This window comes from Syngnathoides biaculeatus, chromosome 4 (assembly GCF_019802595.1).
Source record: "Syngnathoides biaculeatus isolate LvHL_M chromosome 4, ASM1980259v1, whole genome shotgun sequence".
Taxonomy (NCBI): Eukaryota; Metazoa; Chordata; class Actinopteri; order Syngnathiformes; family Syngnathidae; genus Syngnathoides; species Syngnathoides biaculeatus.
Genome location: NC_084643.1, coordinates 1686620 through 1704173, shown reverse-complemented (window position 1 = coordinate 1704173; position 17554 = coordinate 1686620). Strand labels below are relative to the sequence as shown.

The 17554-nt window shown below is 44.0% G+C and overlaps 2 protein-coding genes across 6 annotated transcripts in view; one reads left to right on the top strand and one right to left on the bottom strand.

The window, feature by feature from the left end:
* Positions 1 to 1643: 1643 nt before the first annotated feature.
* Positions 1644 to 17554, bottom strand: part of asb6 (ankyrin repeat and SOCS box containing 6) — an 82079-nt gene continuing 66168 nt past the window's right edge. For 2 of the 5 annotated variants that reach the window (XM_061816670.1, XM_061816669.1), the window contains 6 exons: positions 7150 to 7293; positions 6818 to 6990; positions 5772 to 5878; positions 5359 to 5467; positions 4812 to 4898; positions 1644 to 2753 (listed from right to left, as the gene is read on the bottom strand). In XM_061816670.1, the coding sequence (XP_061672654.1) occupies positions 2038 to 2753; positions 4812 to 4898; positions 5359 to 5467; positions 5772 to 5878; positions 6818 to 6990; positions 7150 to 7259 (1302 nt within the window). In that variant the 5' untranslated portion in view covers positions 7260 to 7293 and the 3' untranslated portion in view covers positions 1644 to 2037. Of the gene's footprint in view, positions 2754 to 4811; positions 4899 to 5358; positions 5468 to 5771; positions 5879 to 6817; positions 6991 to 7149; positions 7294 to 7393; positions 7596 to 8129; positions 8403 to 17554 lie in introns of those variants that run through there. The other 3 variants (XM_061816671.1, XM_061816668.1, XM_061816672.1) reach the window with 3 other exon arrangements.
* The window catches only part of si:dkeyp-14d3.1 (transmembrane protein 132C), a 144336-nt gene continuing 142313 nt past the window's right edge, over positions 15532 to 17554 (top strand). Inside the window, exon 1 of the mRNA XM_061816667.1 lies at positions 15532 to 16371. Coding sequence (XP_061672651.1) covers positions 16326 to 16371 — 46 coding nt within the window. The 5' untranslated portion in view covers positions 15532 to 16325. The remainder of the gene's footprint in view (positions 16372 to 17554) is intronic.

Sequence of the window (17554 nt, the reverse complement as noted above, 5' to 3'; positions counted from 1 at the left end):
TTATTGATAACGTTCGCATTTGAATCTCCATCAACTGAAATGTGTGTTAAAAAATATGTGAGTCAGAAGTATCAATAGCACATATTCAGCACCACAAGTAAACAGAGGTCATGTAATTTTTGTCAGGAAGTTGCGGTCAGCAATAGCTGGGAGGAAGCTTTGATGAATATGACTGCTTCTTTAGTAGTACATGCATCAATGACGTTAAGAAGATCAAAGTTTCTCCTACAAAACCAGTGAAAGACAATAAAACACGCTAGGCTTTACTGTATTTTATGAGATTATTACTTTGGAGTTAAGAAAAAAATGTGACCAATAAAATATGCGAGAGATTCTTTTTCTCCCCACAGAAATCTTTTCTGCTTAGCACCAAGGTGTTAACTTTTTAAATTCAAAACCCGCGAGTCATTCCTTTTTATTAGGAGGACCCAATTATGTCTATGTGAGAAAAGTCTAATTTGATGAAAATAAAGGCCTTTGAAAAAAATGGAGGGGTTTGAATCCAAACTGGTGCGCTACAGCGAAAGGAAACGGCTGAGGGAGAGAACGAGCAGGTGTGCTGGAAAGACCCGTGGGCTTCAGGGAGAGAAGAGATCAATAACTAATTTCAGCACCAAGCTTCACCCGCACCGTTTTCCAATAAAGGCTGGATGGAGGCTACGGACTCCAGCCCCCGACCGACTACCTCGATGCTATCGCCTTCCTCAAACTGGAGACCGTGGAAGGAGGCCGTTTTGTCTTGAATGAAAACAAATACGGCATTGTGGAGTGAGCGGATTGTGTGGTTTTTTTTTTTTTTTCCTCTTACATCTTGTTGACTGTTCAAAATGTTAGCCAGCTTCGCTCATCCCTGTATCTTTAAAAGCTTGTGCCTCCCGCATTCCCCCTCCCTTCTTCAGCTTGGGCCAGGGCCGGTGTTGAGGTTTTGTCAAGAGGATGCAGGCAGATTGAGGCAGACAGGAGAGTGAAGCGTGTGTCATGCAGGGCTGCTGCTGCTGTTGCCGCCGCTTCTGCTGCCGCTGAGGCGCTTCTCCTCAGAGGCTGTGACCTAGATAACCAAGAGGAGCTGGAGCGCCTGCAAACCTTGGAGCCACTCCAGCCTCGGCAATGTCAGGATGGGGTTAGTTGTGTAACACAATGTCCTATTTAGTTTGCGTGTCGCACATGAGGATGCCAGCACCATATAGCGTATGGAGCCTACGTACGAGTCGACTTCCGTTCTCGTGCGTGCCGCGGCCCGAGAGGAGACGGACGGAAAGGCTTCTGAAAATGGGAGGGGAATGAAAGAAATCATCTCTCAGCTCATTTAAATTTAAACATAAGCATTGAGAATGCTTAGTCAAACTTTCCATCCCACTGCAGCTACAATGTCACTGTGAGGCCATAAGCAAAGCACAAGCAAGCATCCGTAGGACTTCCTTGCAATCACATTTCAACACTTCACCTCATGGCGGTCAGTTTTTAAACATTAACTTCAATTTTTTTGGTGTATTATGAAGTTTATATGTGTGAGTATAACACACTCCTGTCTCCAGAGTCGGTGAAGGTAGCTATGATGCATTCTCATCGCATCATTTAGGAATTACTACGCCAGAATGTGTGTGCGCGCTCAGCGTGGACTAACAAATAGTCCATCACCAGAATCTGTGAGACTTTTTATTAGTCCAACTTCATTTTAAGCGGGAAGAAAACTAATTTCACATCACAATAATGGAGGCGATAGGTCGAAACAACCATTTTAGCTGGCTGTAGCCAAAATACCCAATAGAGAAATACTGCCACCTGGTGACATTTACATTGAAGAGCAGTACAGCTGACCACCTCACATCGCAGATGCTTTCAACCATTGATCGGATCACAAATCAAAATGATTAGTTTGGTCAACTACTGAAAAAGCGAAGCCACAAAAAGGACATGATTGAATCCAAGCCGCGTGTCTCAATGAATTTCAGTTTTTTCTGGTGTACTTGATGAGCGTACAGGTGCTTCACATTTATGTAGGTACTTTACGAAATCGGGATAGTACACGTCAGGTGATCAAAGCGGGTTTTGCTGAGGCTTAAAACAGTCCCAACCAGGTTTTGGCTTATATGTGCGCTCGGGAAGAAGGAATCCTTTCAGTCTGTCCGGTAAGGGCAGAGCATCGATTCTCACTTCCAGTGGCCAGGGTTGGAGGTGGCTCCGTATAAAAGCCCTGCAAAGGCATCTGAGAGCAGGAGGAGACGCCTCATGTTTGACCGCCCGGCTGTACAGATCTTTTATATCTTGAGCATGCGGGTGAGGGTCTTGACCAAACGCAAGCGGTTCCAGCCTGGAACGCAGCCTGACAGCGGGGTGGTTAACCCTCGCTAAGTCCAGCAGCACCTCAGCTTGCTCGAGGAGCTCGGAGGCATGACCGGGATCCGAGCACTGCCGCAGGGCCGTCTGCAGCCTTTGGAAAATAATGCCGGAAGCCCGCCAGCAGGAGTCGCTGTGGGCGCACGCCAAAGAGGCTCCGCTTTGGATGACCAGCACGGCCAGGGGGAAGAGCAGGTCAAAGTGTTCCAGGCTGGTTTGGGTCAGCGAGGACTCACAGTCGTTCCCGTCACAACTGGGATCCACGCCGTGGGCCAGCAGTAAGCGTGCAGTTTCCAGGCAGAATTTTCCAATCTGGGCGGCATCCTCGGGGTCGGCATCAAGCGCCTCTTTGACCAGAAACACCAAGGAGGACTCAACTGTTTCACCATCTTCAGTTACGGCGTTCACGTCAGCACCTGTGCAGAAGGTGCACATTCTTGAACTGAAGTTTCCTATCTTTCGATATAATAATGCTTACCGATTCCAACTTTTTTTGTCCCCTCACTTTTTTGGTATTCCAATATGACTTTAGTGACCGGTCAAATCAACTATCTCATCGTGCATCACATGGTTATTAATTTATTCACTGGGCTAACCGAAGAGCAGCACTTCTAACATTGCAGGTCACAATTTTGTATACAGTAATACAGTTTAAAAAAAAAGTACGGTCTCAACGTGGACATGATATGGCACAGTCCTCGTCTACAAACACAAAATCACGCTAATATTTCACTGCATATTCAAGCAAATGGCAAAACACAACACTGTGTGCCAGTTATGGGTGTGGCGAGCCGATATTTGATATTGTTTAGATTGCAGCAAAAAAAAAATAAAATAAAAAGAACCCCACCCCCCCAAAAAGTATTGAAGTTTTTTATTGTTCTTTCTCTATTTACGAGTCATTCCCGTTGCTTCTATGCCATCTAGTGGTGACTATTGGTAAAAACAATTTGTAAACCGGAAGCATTGATTATTAACCACTAAGATAAGGTCACAGAATTAATAGCTATTGCCAACAAGGTAGAATGAAGGGGACAACTTTGATGAAGTACACTATTTAGCCCCTTGTGGATGTGAGCCCACAAGGTTCGTCTACCTTGTTTTAATACTTTCCTTCAAAAGGTTTTTTACTCTTTCGTAAGGGCAATGTGTATTTATTTAATTTATTTTTGTCTTTGTGAGCAGTTCTTAGAACTTGTGAAAGTGAAGAATGAACCCCTTATTTTTTTTTTGTTTTACTAAACCCAATTTTGAGCTTATCTGGAGGGTGCTACATACTGGAATGGATCCAATATCCCCAATATCAACACGCTTAGTCAATTTCAGGCTGAAAGAGTGCATGTGATCACAACAACAGGTTACTGAGGTGCCAAGTTATACTAATGAAGTAGCAAGGAATGGAGTTAGCATGAATCATGGTTGCTTAAAGTCAAAGTCCATCTGAAGTTTACTGGGAAAGGAAATGTGCTAAATATTTATCACTATTGTATGTTCAAATACATCACAGAGTTGTTGTTTTTTTTCTCCACAAAAATTGCCAGCTTACAGCTAACCCAGAGTGGGAAAAACACCACAGAGAAGCTAACACTATTTAGCAGTACACTAAACAGTAGATCTCAAAGCACATGCACACAAACAGGCAATATAAGGATACGCTGAAGCATATATTGTTCAATGTGAAAAATCTCATTAACATTTGATCGTGTCGCTATCTACTTTGCAAGCGGATTGCGAGCGCCACATTGCGTGTCAGAGGTCAAGACACGCAAAGCAGGAACAGCGCAACAAGGCACACAAACGCGGCCAGTAAGAGCACCTCCGGCCTCACGACAGGATTAAAATTCACGTCTACCACAACATTGGCCAGAAATCTAAACGCCAGATCCATTGATTATAGTGTTGAGTTTAGATTTTCATATGCATTCACATCGAAAAAGATGAATGCACCAAAGAATATGTGGGGAAGTTCATTAATTTAATAAGTCTTCAAAGGGGACATGTAATGGGAAATTGACTTTATATTTGCTTGTATAGTATACTAAAATTCAGCTCTCTGGTGTTCCTTCATCTGCATCTAGTGTGAAAATACACAGCCACGTAATGTTTTTCTCAGTTCTTTCTGAAAAATGAGTCTGTGAGCCAGCAATGCAGATTTTTGAAAATGCTACATTTCTATGGGTGCTCGAAAAAGTACTCCTCGTACAGCAAAGTATGTGCAAAGAGTAGTTAAGATTTCTGGGAAGGGATTTAATTATGGAAATGCTAACTGTGCTAATGTGACTGCAGCATAGATGGACAGATGGAACATTTGGGGACAGGTGGGGGTTTTCTACAGATACAAAAATCTTTTATGATACGAACAATGCTCAGGTGGGTATCAGGTCCAGGTCTTTAGGATGTATCATGTTGTTTTGGGTTTTTTTGCAATGCACCAACAAGACCGATAAGTGATCACAGCAACGTGAGGGCAATACCTCTCTCAAGGAGAAGCCGGATGTTCTCAGTGTTGTTCACAGTAAGGCCGTCGGTGCTTGCCAAGGCATGAAGCAAAGGCGTTTTACCTTTAAAAACAATATCAAAACCATAACTTCACAAACATGCTCAATCCAAAACAATGAAGCTCTATTTACACAGGAATGAAACAATTCCCTCCATAAACAAGGGGGCATTTTTGTGATCAAAATGCACCCCATTAAAAATGGCTCTCAATGTGGATCTTGTGAAAATGCTGCGTAAATTGAACCTCTGTGCGCATACCTTTCTCAAGGTAATCTCGATAAAGTCGCAACAACAAAGTAAGGGGATGTTTACTGTGACTAGCAGAGAGACGTAACTCCTATGACAAATTCTCAAAGCGCACTTGTGGTGAGTATAATCTTAAAAATACGTCTTACAGTAGGACAAGCAGGTGGGACATTACATGGTACACTTTGGAAGCTACAGTATCTTGAGGTGTGTTTGCTTGGTAAATACGCAAAAACATGCCATTATCACGGACTTAAGAGGTGAACATGAATGTACCTCGTTTATCCCGCGCATTGACATTGGCACCCAGGTCGAGCAACGCCTGCAGGCAGGGAAGGCGGTCCAAATCCTCACAGGCAAGATCCAAGGGGCTGCTCTCGTGGATCTGATGGGGGGGATTAAAGATTGTTTGATGTGCAAAATACAACTAACAAACCATAACATGTGTACTTGGCCACATTATCTAGAGCGGAAGTACACGACTTACATTAATAATGCATCAATGGAGAAAAAAGATAGCCACATCCTGCCATCAACGAAATTTTGCAAACTAACTTTAGACAGATCCCTTGTGTGTTACATTGTAGAGCAGCACTATGCCACTCCAAAATGTGAGAATTAACAAAAACATTTTAAACAGCTCTAATAATAAATCCCATTAGCTTTATAATTCACATTGCTTGACTTACCCGGTCTCTTTTTTCAATGTCAGCCTTGTGCTCAACGAGCAGTTTCACCATGTTCGGTCTGTTCCTCAGAACTGCTATATGCAGTGGATTGTAGAAAGACACCGGGTCTGAGGAATTGAAAAATGAAAAAAGGAAGCATTACATTTAAAAGGACAGGACAAAATGCACCGCCTTCTCCTAGCTCCATTTCTTCCCTTCATGCACGGGTTTGTTTTGCATTTTTCCCCCCTTTAACGTGCCCGGCTTCTAGACATTCCACCGACATGCATTCGCCGTCCAGACCATTGGAAATGTGTGCGCCGCCACCAAAGAGGAGTTAACTCACTGAAGTTTGAGGCTGGCTGTAAATCATGGCACACTGAGTTTTCCTGAGATTTTTGAATGGCATATAACTCAATTTGGAAAAGATAGCACACTTGAAATATTTAAAAAAAAAAAAAAAAAAAAAAACACCAACCGTAATGTATCATCACCAGAAAGACACGCACACAAAACTCAACATGTTATACTTTGTAGGCATGTATTTGTTTTTATTCTGTACAAAATAAATACAGTCAGAGTATTGTGCTGATGACTGAAGACATTTTTAGAGATGTCTGTCTGCTGTTCTTATACATCAGCAGTGCTGTACAAGCTTCCTTTGCGCAACAGACTGGCTGAAAAACGTTACCATACTAAAGTCCTTGAATTAAGCTTACAAAATCAGATCAACTAAAATTTTACAAGACTTTATCATCTTCATTCTTTGTCAATTTTAGGATGAAAAGCAAAGAGTGCAGGCCCAGAAAGCATAAAAGATAGAAGAAGCATAAATATTTAAACTCCTCAATATGCTGAAACTAATGACCTAGGATGGGCCATTATATTGCATTTTATATCTAAAATCCAAGCATTTTTAATCTTAACAAAAATTTGTAAATAAATTAATAAATAATACTGAATTATAAATGTTAATAAAAATAATTTTATTATTATTTTATAATGTTATTAAAAAATAATAAATTTGGAGGCAATTGCACAGAGATCACAAAAGCTTATAAACTCACCCTCAAAATTAAGATCTGCTCTGTACCGTAGAAGCACTTGAGCTGCTGGCACCAGTCCTCGCTCAGCCACCTTAAACAGAGCGTAGCTGATGCCTTCCAGGAAGACTTCGGACTGGGACTCTCGCTCGAGCAGCGCCACCAAAGAACTGCACAGACGTCGCTCGTCTTCAGGACTTTTGTGTCAGGAAAAAAAAGGAGAAAGTAAAATTATATTTTAACTGAGTAAGATGCTGATTCTACCTTACTCTTAATACTGTCATGACAGGACCCATCTCACAATGCTTTTTTGTTTTTTGTTTTGTTTGTCTTTTTAAGGTCAGTATCATATTTACCTGCTCATGTGACTCCCCTCTAGTTGTTCCTGGTCGACCACACTCATGACAGCATCCACCAACGGCTGATATTCATATATGATCCTTCGAAATCCGTGGAGGAAAGGCATGGCTCCTTGACTCCTTCAAGCAGTGTTTCCCAACCTTTATTGAGCCAAAGGACATTGTTTACATTACAGAGAGCCCAGACAGCTCCAAAGAAAAACGTCACAAAATACTGATGAGCTCGACTCCATTTACTCACAAATGTACTTAAGAGTATAATGTAGTTGAACAACTAGCGAGCATTCAGTTCCATGAATGACAAGTGGATGCATACACTGGGTCAGCAGTTTCGAGAAAGTCTTGAAAAAACCTGGCCTGCCCTCCACCCCAAGCACAGAATTCTGCCTATCTGGACCCTGAAAGTGACTGCTGTCCAAGCCACATCCGTTATCGCCACCATTTTGTAACCATACGCATCCTTTTCTGTCTTGTTTTTACTACTTGGGCTTTTTAAAGTGGATTTCTAACAAAATATTTTGTGTGTGGCTGTCGGTTGTTCAACCCGTCCAATACAAGTCGTGCAGTTGCAGTTTCAAGGAAAGGGAGAAAAATAAATAAATAAAATACGGTTTGTTTGTTTTGTTTTTTTAAAAAGGAGGGGGGCGACGCCGGTGGGAAATAATATATATATATATATATATTAGCAAACGCTAGCACCAGTATGTACACATATGAGGAAAGGGTTTATTTTGTGTCAAAAAGTAAATATCTTCGGGAGCAACCGCAAACAAGACCATGACGGTCCTAAAGAGTTTCAAAGTCAAAACACCATCAAGACATTTAGAATGTGAACGGATCAGAGCAGATATAATCTTGGTTTAGGAGACGCCCTTTTCAACTTGACTGGCAAAGCACACTCAAACAAGTCGGACTCAACCTTCCGCCACCTTGATGTTGCAAAAGTCGCTGGCCATCAAATATTCATAAACGCTTGCCTCGTTTGGTGCTTTCGTTCCGTTGCCTGTTCTAGTGAAACGCTGCTAACGTCATGGAAGTGCACCTTCATGTCAGCAAGTTGCAGAAAGAACCAGGCGCGCGCACTCCCTGTCGCTTTTATCATTTAAACAACAGGAAACGTCCATTGTTCCGTTATCATTCTCTTCCCCATTGAAACACAATTCTCAAATAAAGTTCCGCTTGCTCCTCTTCCTCCTCGTGACATTGAAATTTACAGCAAAATTATTTTACGTCATTGGTAAGAAGGGATACCAAACCTCTAGATGGCAGCAGTGGTGTACATCCTTTCATTCTGTATCCGAGCCTGGATCAAAAATAATTTCCGGTTCTCTGTAGGTTGCTCGCCATTACCAAACCACCTGCTTTTTTAAAAAAAACTATCTATCCATCTATCTATCTATTTTCTTTTGCTGCTTATCCTCACAAGGGTCACGGGAAATGCTACAGCCTATCCCAGCTGGCAATGGGCAGGAGGCCAGGTACACCCTGAACTGGTCGCCAGCCAATCGCAGGGCACATCGAGACAAACAGCCGCACTCACAATCACACCTCGGGGCAATTTAGAGTGTGCAATTAATGTTGCATATTTTTGGGATGTGGGAGGAAACCAGGGTGCCCGGAGAAAACCCACGCAGGCACGGGGAGAACATGAAAACTCCACACAGGCAGGTCCGGAATCGAACCAGGGAACCAATGTTTTACCAGCTGATCCACCGTGCCGCCCCCATTTATTTATTTATTTATTTCCAAACCAATTCATTCGTTCGTTTGTTTGTTTTGCAGGAGCAGCCAACAACTTTGGAAGCAGACGGTTCCAGTCCTAGCACACGGTTTTCATGCTCCTTTCACTCTGACATTTTTTTTTTTTTTTTGCATGGCTGCACGCACAGTACTGCGTTACATGTTTTTTCTCCGTGCGGTGCGCCGTGCACGGCAACAAATGATCATCAGAATGTAAATTCAAGTTACCCTAGAGGGAGAAGAGAATAATATATGAAATGAATCATTTGGATTTCACCTGTTCCAAATCAGTTACATGCTGTATTTTTGAAAGACTTTGTTAGCAGGCTTGCTAAAGAGATCTCTTTCTTTTTTTCGGGTAAATTTTTACCTTTCCACATGCAACAAAAAGGACAAAAAGGCCTATTTCAGTACTTAGACAGTAACTATTAACATGCTTAAATATATATTTCTTCCATTGTTTCATTCACATTTCACTGTTAACCATGATTCAATTTATTCTAGTACTTTACTCCATTGTGCCACTGGGACCAAATGGAACGCTAATAAAGTTTTTGTTTTTTAAGATTAGCATTCATAATTAAATGCATTAAGCGGTTGATCTTTCCCGCGCGTAGTAATTTACCACACTCAAGTGTGTCGTTAAACTGAAAAAATGACAATTGGAGGACCAGAGGAAATAGACTCTTAAATGTAAGCCTCATCTATCAATACAAAGAAGAATATCGAAATTATTTTGTTAGCGATTGGCTCTTGTGAAGCAAGGCCATCACTTATCTGGTTAACGTCCCCTCTCGAGGGTGAAGAAAGTAGGCCGTCGCGTTGTTGTTTGTTCTCTCTGTGATCGATACGGCGCACTCCGACCTCTGATTATAAGTTTACCACAGGTAAAAAGAGAAATTTTTCTTCGCCTAAAATGTTGCATCTCTTTCAACTGGCGATGTCAGTAGCGCTATACACGGGTAGATTATCTCATTCTAGAAATAGATGAAACCACAATGTCTACTGGACAATACAAATGTGTTAAATTTTTGTCCCGTGAGGCTGATGCTAACGGGTGACTTTAATTGCTGGATATGAGAAAATCTACTTTCATTTGCGATCACACACAAAAGTCGTTCTTGAAAGAGTTGCTCGCCTGGGTGAAAGGTGCCCAAAAAGCAACAATGCGGTGAAAGCCGCGGCAGAGAAATGATATTAGAGCACAAGAGCATTCCGGCGCGGTTGCGCTCGGAGCTGTGACGACATTTTTGAATTATCGGACCAGCAGGTCTGGGCCTTAATATCCCTTTGTGTTAGCAGCGCATTGCTGGGTGGAGATTGTGGCTTGAAATAATCAGCCCCTTTTAAAGGGCACTGGAAGTTAAGGACACATAAAGTGGACCACGGCTGGAGAGCTGATAAGACGTGCGGCGTTCCTCTGGGAGGAAGAATGAGGACACCTCACTTTCCTTTCTCTTGAGCGCGGAGAATAATCAGAATTGGTTGCAGAAAAAAATAAAGGAGAGGCCGTTTCAAATGCAAATGGTTGGCTGGTGACCAGTTCACGCAAAGTTAGCTGGACAGGCTCCAGCTCTCCCGGAACCAGAATGAGGAAAATGGATGGATGGAATCCAGTCGTTGAACAACAATTGGCTGGCGACCAGTTTAGGGTGAACCCCCCCTTTCGCCCCTACCGAGGTAGGATAGGCTCCAACCCCTCCACCAGTCACTCACTCGAGCCGAGCCACTCCCTTTTTCATTTATTTATCCATTTTCTTTTGGCGCTTATCCTCACAAGGTCCGCAGGGAGTGCTGGAGCCTACCCCAGCTGTCAAAGGGGCAGGAGGCAGGGTACACCCTGAACTGGTTGCCAGCAAATCGGAGAGCACATAGAGACAAACAGCTGCACTCACAATCAGACCTAGGGACAATTTATCCATCCATTCATCTATTTTCTTTGCCGCTTATCCTCACAAGGGTCACAGGGAGTGCTGGAGCCTATCGGGTACACCCTGAACTGGTTGCCATCCAATCACAGGGCACATTGAGACAAACAGCCGCACTCACAATCACACCTAAGGGCAATTTATCCATCCATTCATGTATTTTCTTTGCCGCTTATCCCCACAAGGAGTGCTGCAGCCTACGGAGGCACAGGGAGAACATGCAAACTCCACAGAGGTGGGTCCAGGCTTGAAGCCAGGGCCTCAGAATTGTGACGCCAACGCTTTACCAGCTGACCGCCATGAATAATTGTGTAAATACAATAAAGCTATGCAGTAACACTTTAGGTTTAAAATATCACAAGAACATGACAACAACAAATCACTTCCAATTCCAGCAGAGGACAACCTGAATGGTTTCCCAGCTGGGTAAAAACAAAACAAAAAAAACATCAGTTCACTCCTGCCAAACCACATAAACAATGAGCTGCAATTAAATGTAGCAAAAAAATAAAATGAAAAATGAGCGCTGACGACAATAACAGTGTGTTGGTATCGAGTGGTTAAATTTTGCATTCAGAAATGTGCCACATATGTTTAAAGATTTACAAAAATGGATGTAAATTTGTATGCTGACAGCACTTGAAAGAGCAAAATGTTGTCAGACTTTTCACGACTGATCCTGGGCAGACGTTTTATACAATATTACAAAAATCTCACAGCACACATACATAAATTATGATGCCCTCCACACAATTTACCACAAATGAATTTACTCAATGTGTTGGTGGCCCTTAACAGGATGAGCGCTACAGAAAAGAGATGGTTCCATAACAACTTGCGTGCATAATGCATTAATCATATCATCTCTGAAAAAGTAAACATTCAGATTAAATCACTTACATGAATGGACGTTGCCCGTAGTTGATGCAAAGCCATTTAACGGCAATTATCAGCGCTTCTTGCAGAAATACGACATCAAATTAAAGGACGAACTGTTTGAAGTCGTGAGTCATCGCCCTGTAGGCCAAAGGAAGGTCACTGGCTTCCTTCCTTCTGGGTGCCAGGCTTGAAAATGAAGTGACAGGCCCAGAGAGGCTGATAAGTAAATAGAGTTTTAATGGGCTACCGATGGCCGGCGGAGATGCGGACGGGGCCCGGAGGTGGGCGAGGCGCAAAGGGCGACTGGGTATTCCGCAGCCGCTATTATTAATGCTATCATACATCAGATAGACCCAGAGAGGAGAATAAAAAGGCTGTGATGAATCTGGGCCTCCTGTCCCCGACTGACATGTGGAAAGCTGCCGCGGTTTGGTTAAGGTCGGGGATGAAGGATTCCTCCCCAAAAGACTCGCAATGGAACCGTTCATTAGACTGAATCCAAAGAACACAAGGACACAGCGAAGGTCGTAAGGTGACTGTGTAAGCATCCTCCATGAACCTAATCCAGTATTTGGTTCTATCTGACCATCGAGTCGCCCATTTGCTAAACCGCTTTTTCTTTTCAGGGGAGAAATTGGAAATCTCTACGAGAAGATTTAAGGTGAAAAGCAGGCTAGGGACTCCCCTCCCTGGACTAATCCCCACCAAATGAACTTCAAGATGGATTGTGAACACAACACGGGAACCCCGAACAACATGGATGGCCGCTCAGTCTGCAACTTGCTTAAGACCCATTGGCAAGGGACCTCCGGGAACACTCGATCGCAGCCCGTCTTCTCCATCGGGTGTCAAAGTCTGGCCCATTTTTTTCATGAAAATCCCTTCGTCAGGTCATTTTCAGCTAAGTCCTCTTCCATCTGGACCAGGGCGTGGGGTGGGTAGTTCATTTTCGGGCTTGTTTTATGATGTTTGATGCCGGTTTTTGATGGGTGCGGCAAATGAATCCACCATGATCTTTTTCTTCCAATTCCACCTGCAGCTGGAGCTAGTTGTGCCAGATGTGGACTTTGGTTCACGAAGGTTGCTACTTCACCTTGACATCAACACCATCACCAAATCAGTCAGTTTTTCGCCTTAAAAACATTTTCCGACATCCTGCCAACACTCGCTCATCACTTTTCATCTGGACGAAAACAATGGAGTCCTGTACCGGCGCGATACGGCATGATGGTTCTGGACAGGCTCCAGGACGTCCACAGCTCCACCACCAGAGTTTTTACCTGCTCAAAATCCCGTCCGATCATCAGATCCATCTTCATGCTGTCCTACTGAATCCCAATCCCGTAACCCCACCATGCCGACATCCTAAATCCCGACGACACGGCGCTGACGCTGGCCCGCTCTCCATCCCAAGCAACAAATTCTGTCAACCCCACTTCTGAAACGTGTCATTGTGCTCCCCTTGATTTGTGAAAAACACCGTAACGCACATCCAGAAACAGGAACACACACACAAAAAAATGATAAAGTGTTTAGAATTTCACTCAAATCTATTTGTGTCCCAGGCCAGGCGCCAAATATCTTTTTTGTGCATCCTTACACGAATGGCATTTGTTTTTTTTTTTTGTTTTTTTGCTTGACTAACCAAGGCACGAAAGCGTCGGAGACATCACAGACCTGAGACCTTTCTTCAAAGTCTTCAGTCAGTCTTCCCAATACCGAAATACCACACGAGTCGAGAGTCGCAATCCGACTTTCAAGCCGCAGCCTCCTGTGCGGCTCATTCTCGGACACCGGATGGACGATGCAAGTGTTTTTACAGCGGCCAGAACTTCTGTAATTTGGCCTGGGAAATGCAATTTCCACATGGAGAGTCTGGAGGAGTTCAGACCTTTTTTTTTTTTTTTTAATGACTTGCAGCTCCAGAAGATGTAACCTAAGCTGCGGGGGCCCTGCACGTTGCTCTGTTTGCTTTCCGGCTGTTCACCGGACCTCAGCGCGGTCCGGAACTTCGAGGGATTTATCAAACTACATTTGGGCGGCTATATCGGCACTCCAGCTCACGATTAAAACGGGCAAAGGGGGGGTTGTCTCCTGCAACACCTTTTGCTCCCCCAATCCTAATGCTTTCGCCAGAACGCTTCCTGCATCTGGTTGCACACGTCTTGGCAGACACAAACGAGGGATTTTCCCTGAAACTAAATGAATAAAAATTCAACAAAACAGATGTGCTAAAACTCAGCTTGGAAGTACAGGCATAGCGTGACACGCATTTATAAAAAAAAAAAATACGACATTCTGTCTGTGGATCTTTTATACCGCTCATCCTCACAAAGCATTTCACGTACTTCTGACGGCCAGAGTACTAGAGCTCCAAATTAAATGACTATCCCACGTCTTATTACTCTTTTCTATCTTTGGTGTTCAGTATTCTTTTGGGCAGTGTCATAAATCATATTGTGGGAGAAAGAGCTTTCAAATCCATTCTTTGATGAGGAAAAACATTGAATGGTTAGGCTGTTGCTGACTCAGCAAATCTGATATTTCTGTACGAAATGTTTTGTCATCTTGCTTTATCCTCCAAGCATTAAAAGGATTTGGTGCGCTGTTCTTGATCATCCATCCATCCATTTTCTTTGCCACTTATCCTCACATAGGTTGTGGGGCGTGCTGGAGCGTATCCCAGCTGTCGACGGGCAGGAGGTAGGGTGCACCCTGAACTGGTTGCCAGTCAATCGCAGGGCACATGGAGACAGACAACAGTTGCACTCACAATCACACCTCGGGGCAATTTATAGTCTCCAATTAATGTTGCATGTTTGTGGGATGTGGGAGGAAACCCACGCAGGCACGGGGAGAACATGCTAACTCCACACAGACGGGGCCGGGATCGAACCCGGGACCTCAGAACTGTGAGGCCAACACTTTCCAGCTGATCCGCCGTGCCGCCTGTTCTTGATCCGATTTTTTCTTTCTTTCATAAAAACCATTACGTATACATTTGATTTTCTCAAGGAGAAACCAAATCATCCAATACTCCTACCATACAATGATGTTTCCAACAGAGTAATTGTGAGCCTTTGTCACTATCGTCTTCACGAATTTTTCAATTCTGTGGAATATGTTTCATGGATGGCACAGTGACTCAGCTGGAAAGCAGTTCTGAGATCCCAGGTTCAATGCCAGACCCACCTGTGTGGAGTTTGCATGTTCTCCCCGTGCCTGCCTGGGTTTTCTCCGGGCACTCTGGTTTCCTCCCAGATCCCAAAAAGATACAACATTAATTGGACACTCTAAATTGCCCCAAGGTGTGATTGTGAGTGCGGCCCTTTGTCTCAATGTGCCCCGCAATTGGCTGGCGACCAGTTCAGGGTGTACCCCACCTTCTGCCCGTTGACAGCTGGGATAGGCTCCAGCATTCCCCAAGACCCTCGTGTGGATATGCGGCAATGAAAATGGATGGATGGATGTTTCATGGAGTGGAACAAAATATTTCACAATAAATACATTCAGTCAACTAATTCGAATACTGGACCTTCAACTACATCAACGTGGAATCGAATCAAATCAACGCCACGACTTTGCAAGCCTGACGCCCACTGTAATGGTCCATTTTATTTGGCAGTTCAGGGTTCGAACCGCAAGGGGTCGCTCGTGCCCTCCGATCTTTTGACGGGACAACTCACAAGGAAACAAAGCGGCGCATCATCCAAAACTGCAAATCAGAAAATTATTTCATTGTCACGGACGACGCGCGCGCACGTGTGTGTGTGCATGTCCAACAGTGTATTTCAACGACGCGCGTGACACGTCATTATTCGAGTGACGACCGGTCGTGGGTGGGCTTGCGCCCCGTTTGTTTTGCGGCGCGCGCCAGCCCCCGGTTGTTTTTTTTTTTTTTTTAATTATTATTTATTTTTCCCCAGCCCAACTTCGTTTCACCGCCATTGGCTTCCGTCTTTCAGTCTGCAACCAATAACGTTCCCGCACGCACCCGATCTCGTACTGAGGTCGGACTTTCGCCGAATATTTGAGGCACCTGATGCCAAAGTGGGCTGGAAGCTCCAGTTTGGTTCATCTTCGCCTGGTGAGCAGCGGCGGCAAAAGGGAGCAGCTGGAGTTCTCATCCGGACTGGATGAAATCTTGCAAGGGGACCAAATGACGCGTACTCTCCGGACTCTATAAAAAAATGTTTTTTTTGGGGGTGCGCGTGTCCATTATTTTTCCTGCCGCCAACTTCAGGAAGCTTTTATCGCACTAAAGACAAAGTGTCGCTTTGAGGAGACGCCGTTCAACACATTTCTCACCTTTTGCTTCTTCGCGGGAGTTTTCACACATCATATCTGTTTTCTTTTGCGAAAATGATTGAAAGGTGCGCGCATTTTCCCGGTTTACATCTTCATGCCGAAGAGAACAAGCAACCCACCATCAAAGGCACCTTTTATAAGTTGATTTTCAAATATTTTGTTTAACATTTGTTTGTGACCGGACCCGATTTGCATCGTCTTGTCTTTTTCTCTTGTCAAGGAGGATGCAGCGATTACACTTTTGGAATTTGAATTAAGACATTTTTTTGCCTTCATTTGATTTTGGGGTGAGTTCCCCTGATATCACTCCTGAGAAACATGTTGCATATCCTTCTGCCTCTGTCAGTGCTGACACTTTTCAGAGGTAAGAACATTTTCAACCTACTGTGTTTTGCTACATCTAAAATTTGCTTAAGAAACAAGGAATGGATGGAAGTGTGTCATATTTTATATTTATATTTTGGAGTTGCCCCAACATAATTGTGATCCGACATCAAATCGCACCCGATTTGCACCCTAAAAAGTTCAGGAACTCGTGTAGACGACGTTCATTTCCTAAATATTTCCACATGACTGTCCTTAGACTCGGCGGCACGGTGGATCAGCTGGTAAAGCGTTGGCCTCGCAGTTCTGAGGTCCCGGGTTCAATCTCTGACCCGCTTGTGTGGAGTTTGCATGTTTTCCCCCCCCGTGCCTGCGTGGGTTTCCTCCGGCCACTCCGGTTTCCTCCCACATTCCAAAAACATGCAACATTAACTGGACACTCTAAATTGCCCCTAGATGTGATTTTGAGTGCGGTTGTTTGTCTCAATGTGTCCTGCGATTAGCTGCAACCAGTTTCGGGTGTACCCCGCCTCCTGCCCGTTGACAGCGGGGGTAGGCTCCAGCACTCCCCGCGACCCTCGTGAGGATAAGCGGCAAAGAAAATGGATGGATGGATGGATGTCCTTAGACTTATTAGTGCATGATGAAGGAAAAACCTAGAGACTTCCACGGTGACAGACTTTCAACTGAAATTAAGTCAGCGAATGAGGGGAAAAAATATGAAAGTTGGAGTTTGCCTCCTGCGAATGGCAGGCGACCAGTCCTGGGTGTACTCTGCCTCTCACCTGAAGACAGCCAGGATAGGCATGTCCGCGTCCCTCTTGTGGAGAAGCGCTACAAATAATGAATGAACGGATGGACAGAGTTTGTACCAGTCCATATTTTGCCGACTTGGCACATTTCAGTTTCATCACTGCCAATCAATCACACAGGCTGGAACCCGGAAACAGATCCAAGGGCAATCGAAGTCCCGTCGTCCGTCATCCCGCGTTTAAATATAGCATAGCCATTCATCAATATTGTGATGAATTTTACGTTAGCATCTTTCCTTTTGGATTTATGAATCGCTGAGTCACATTTGTGCAAATGCTTTAGCACTTATTTATTTCACCCTACCAGCCAAAACAAAAGTTCCCTTTTCTTTTCACCTTCAGATTTAGATCCGATCAGGGCTGAAGAAATTTAATCGCGTCTGACAAGTCCAACGTCTGCACCCACCTTGA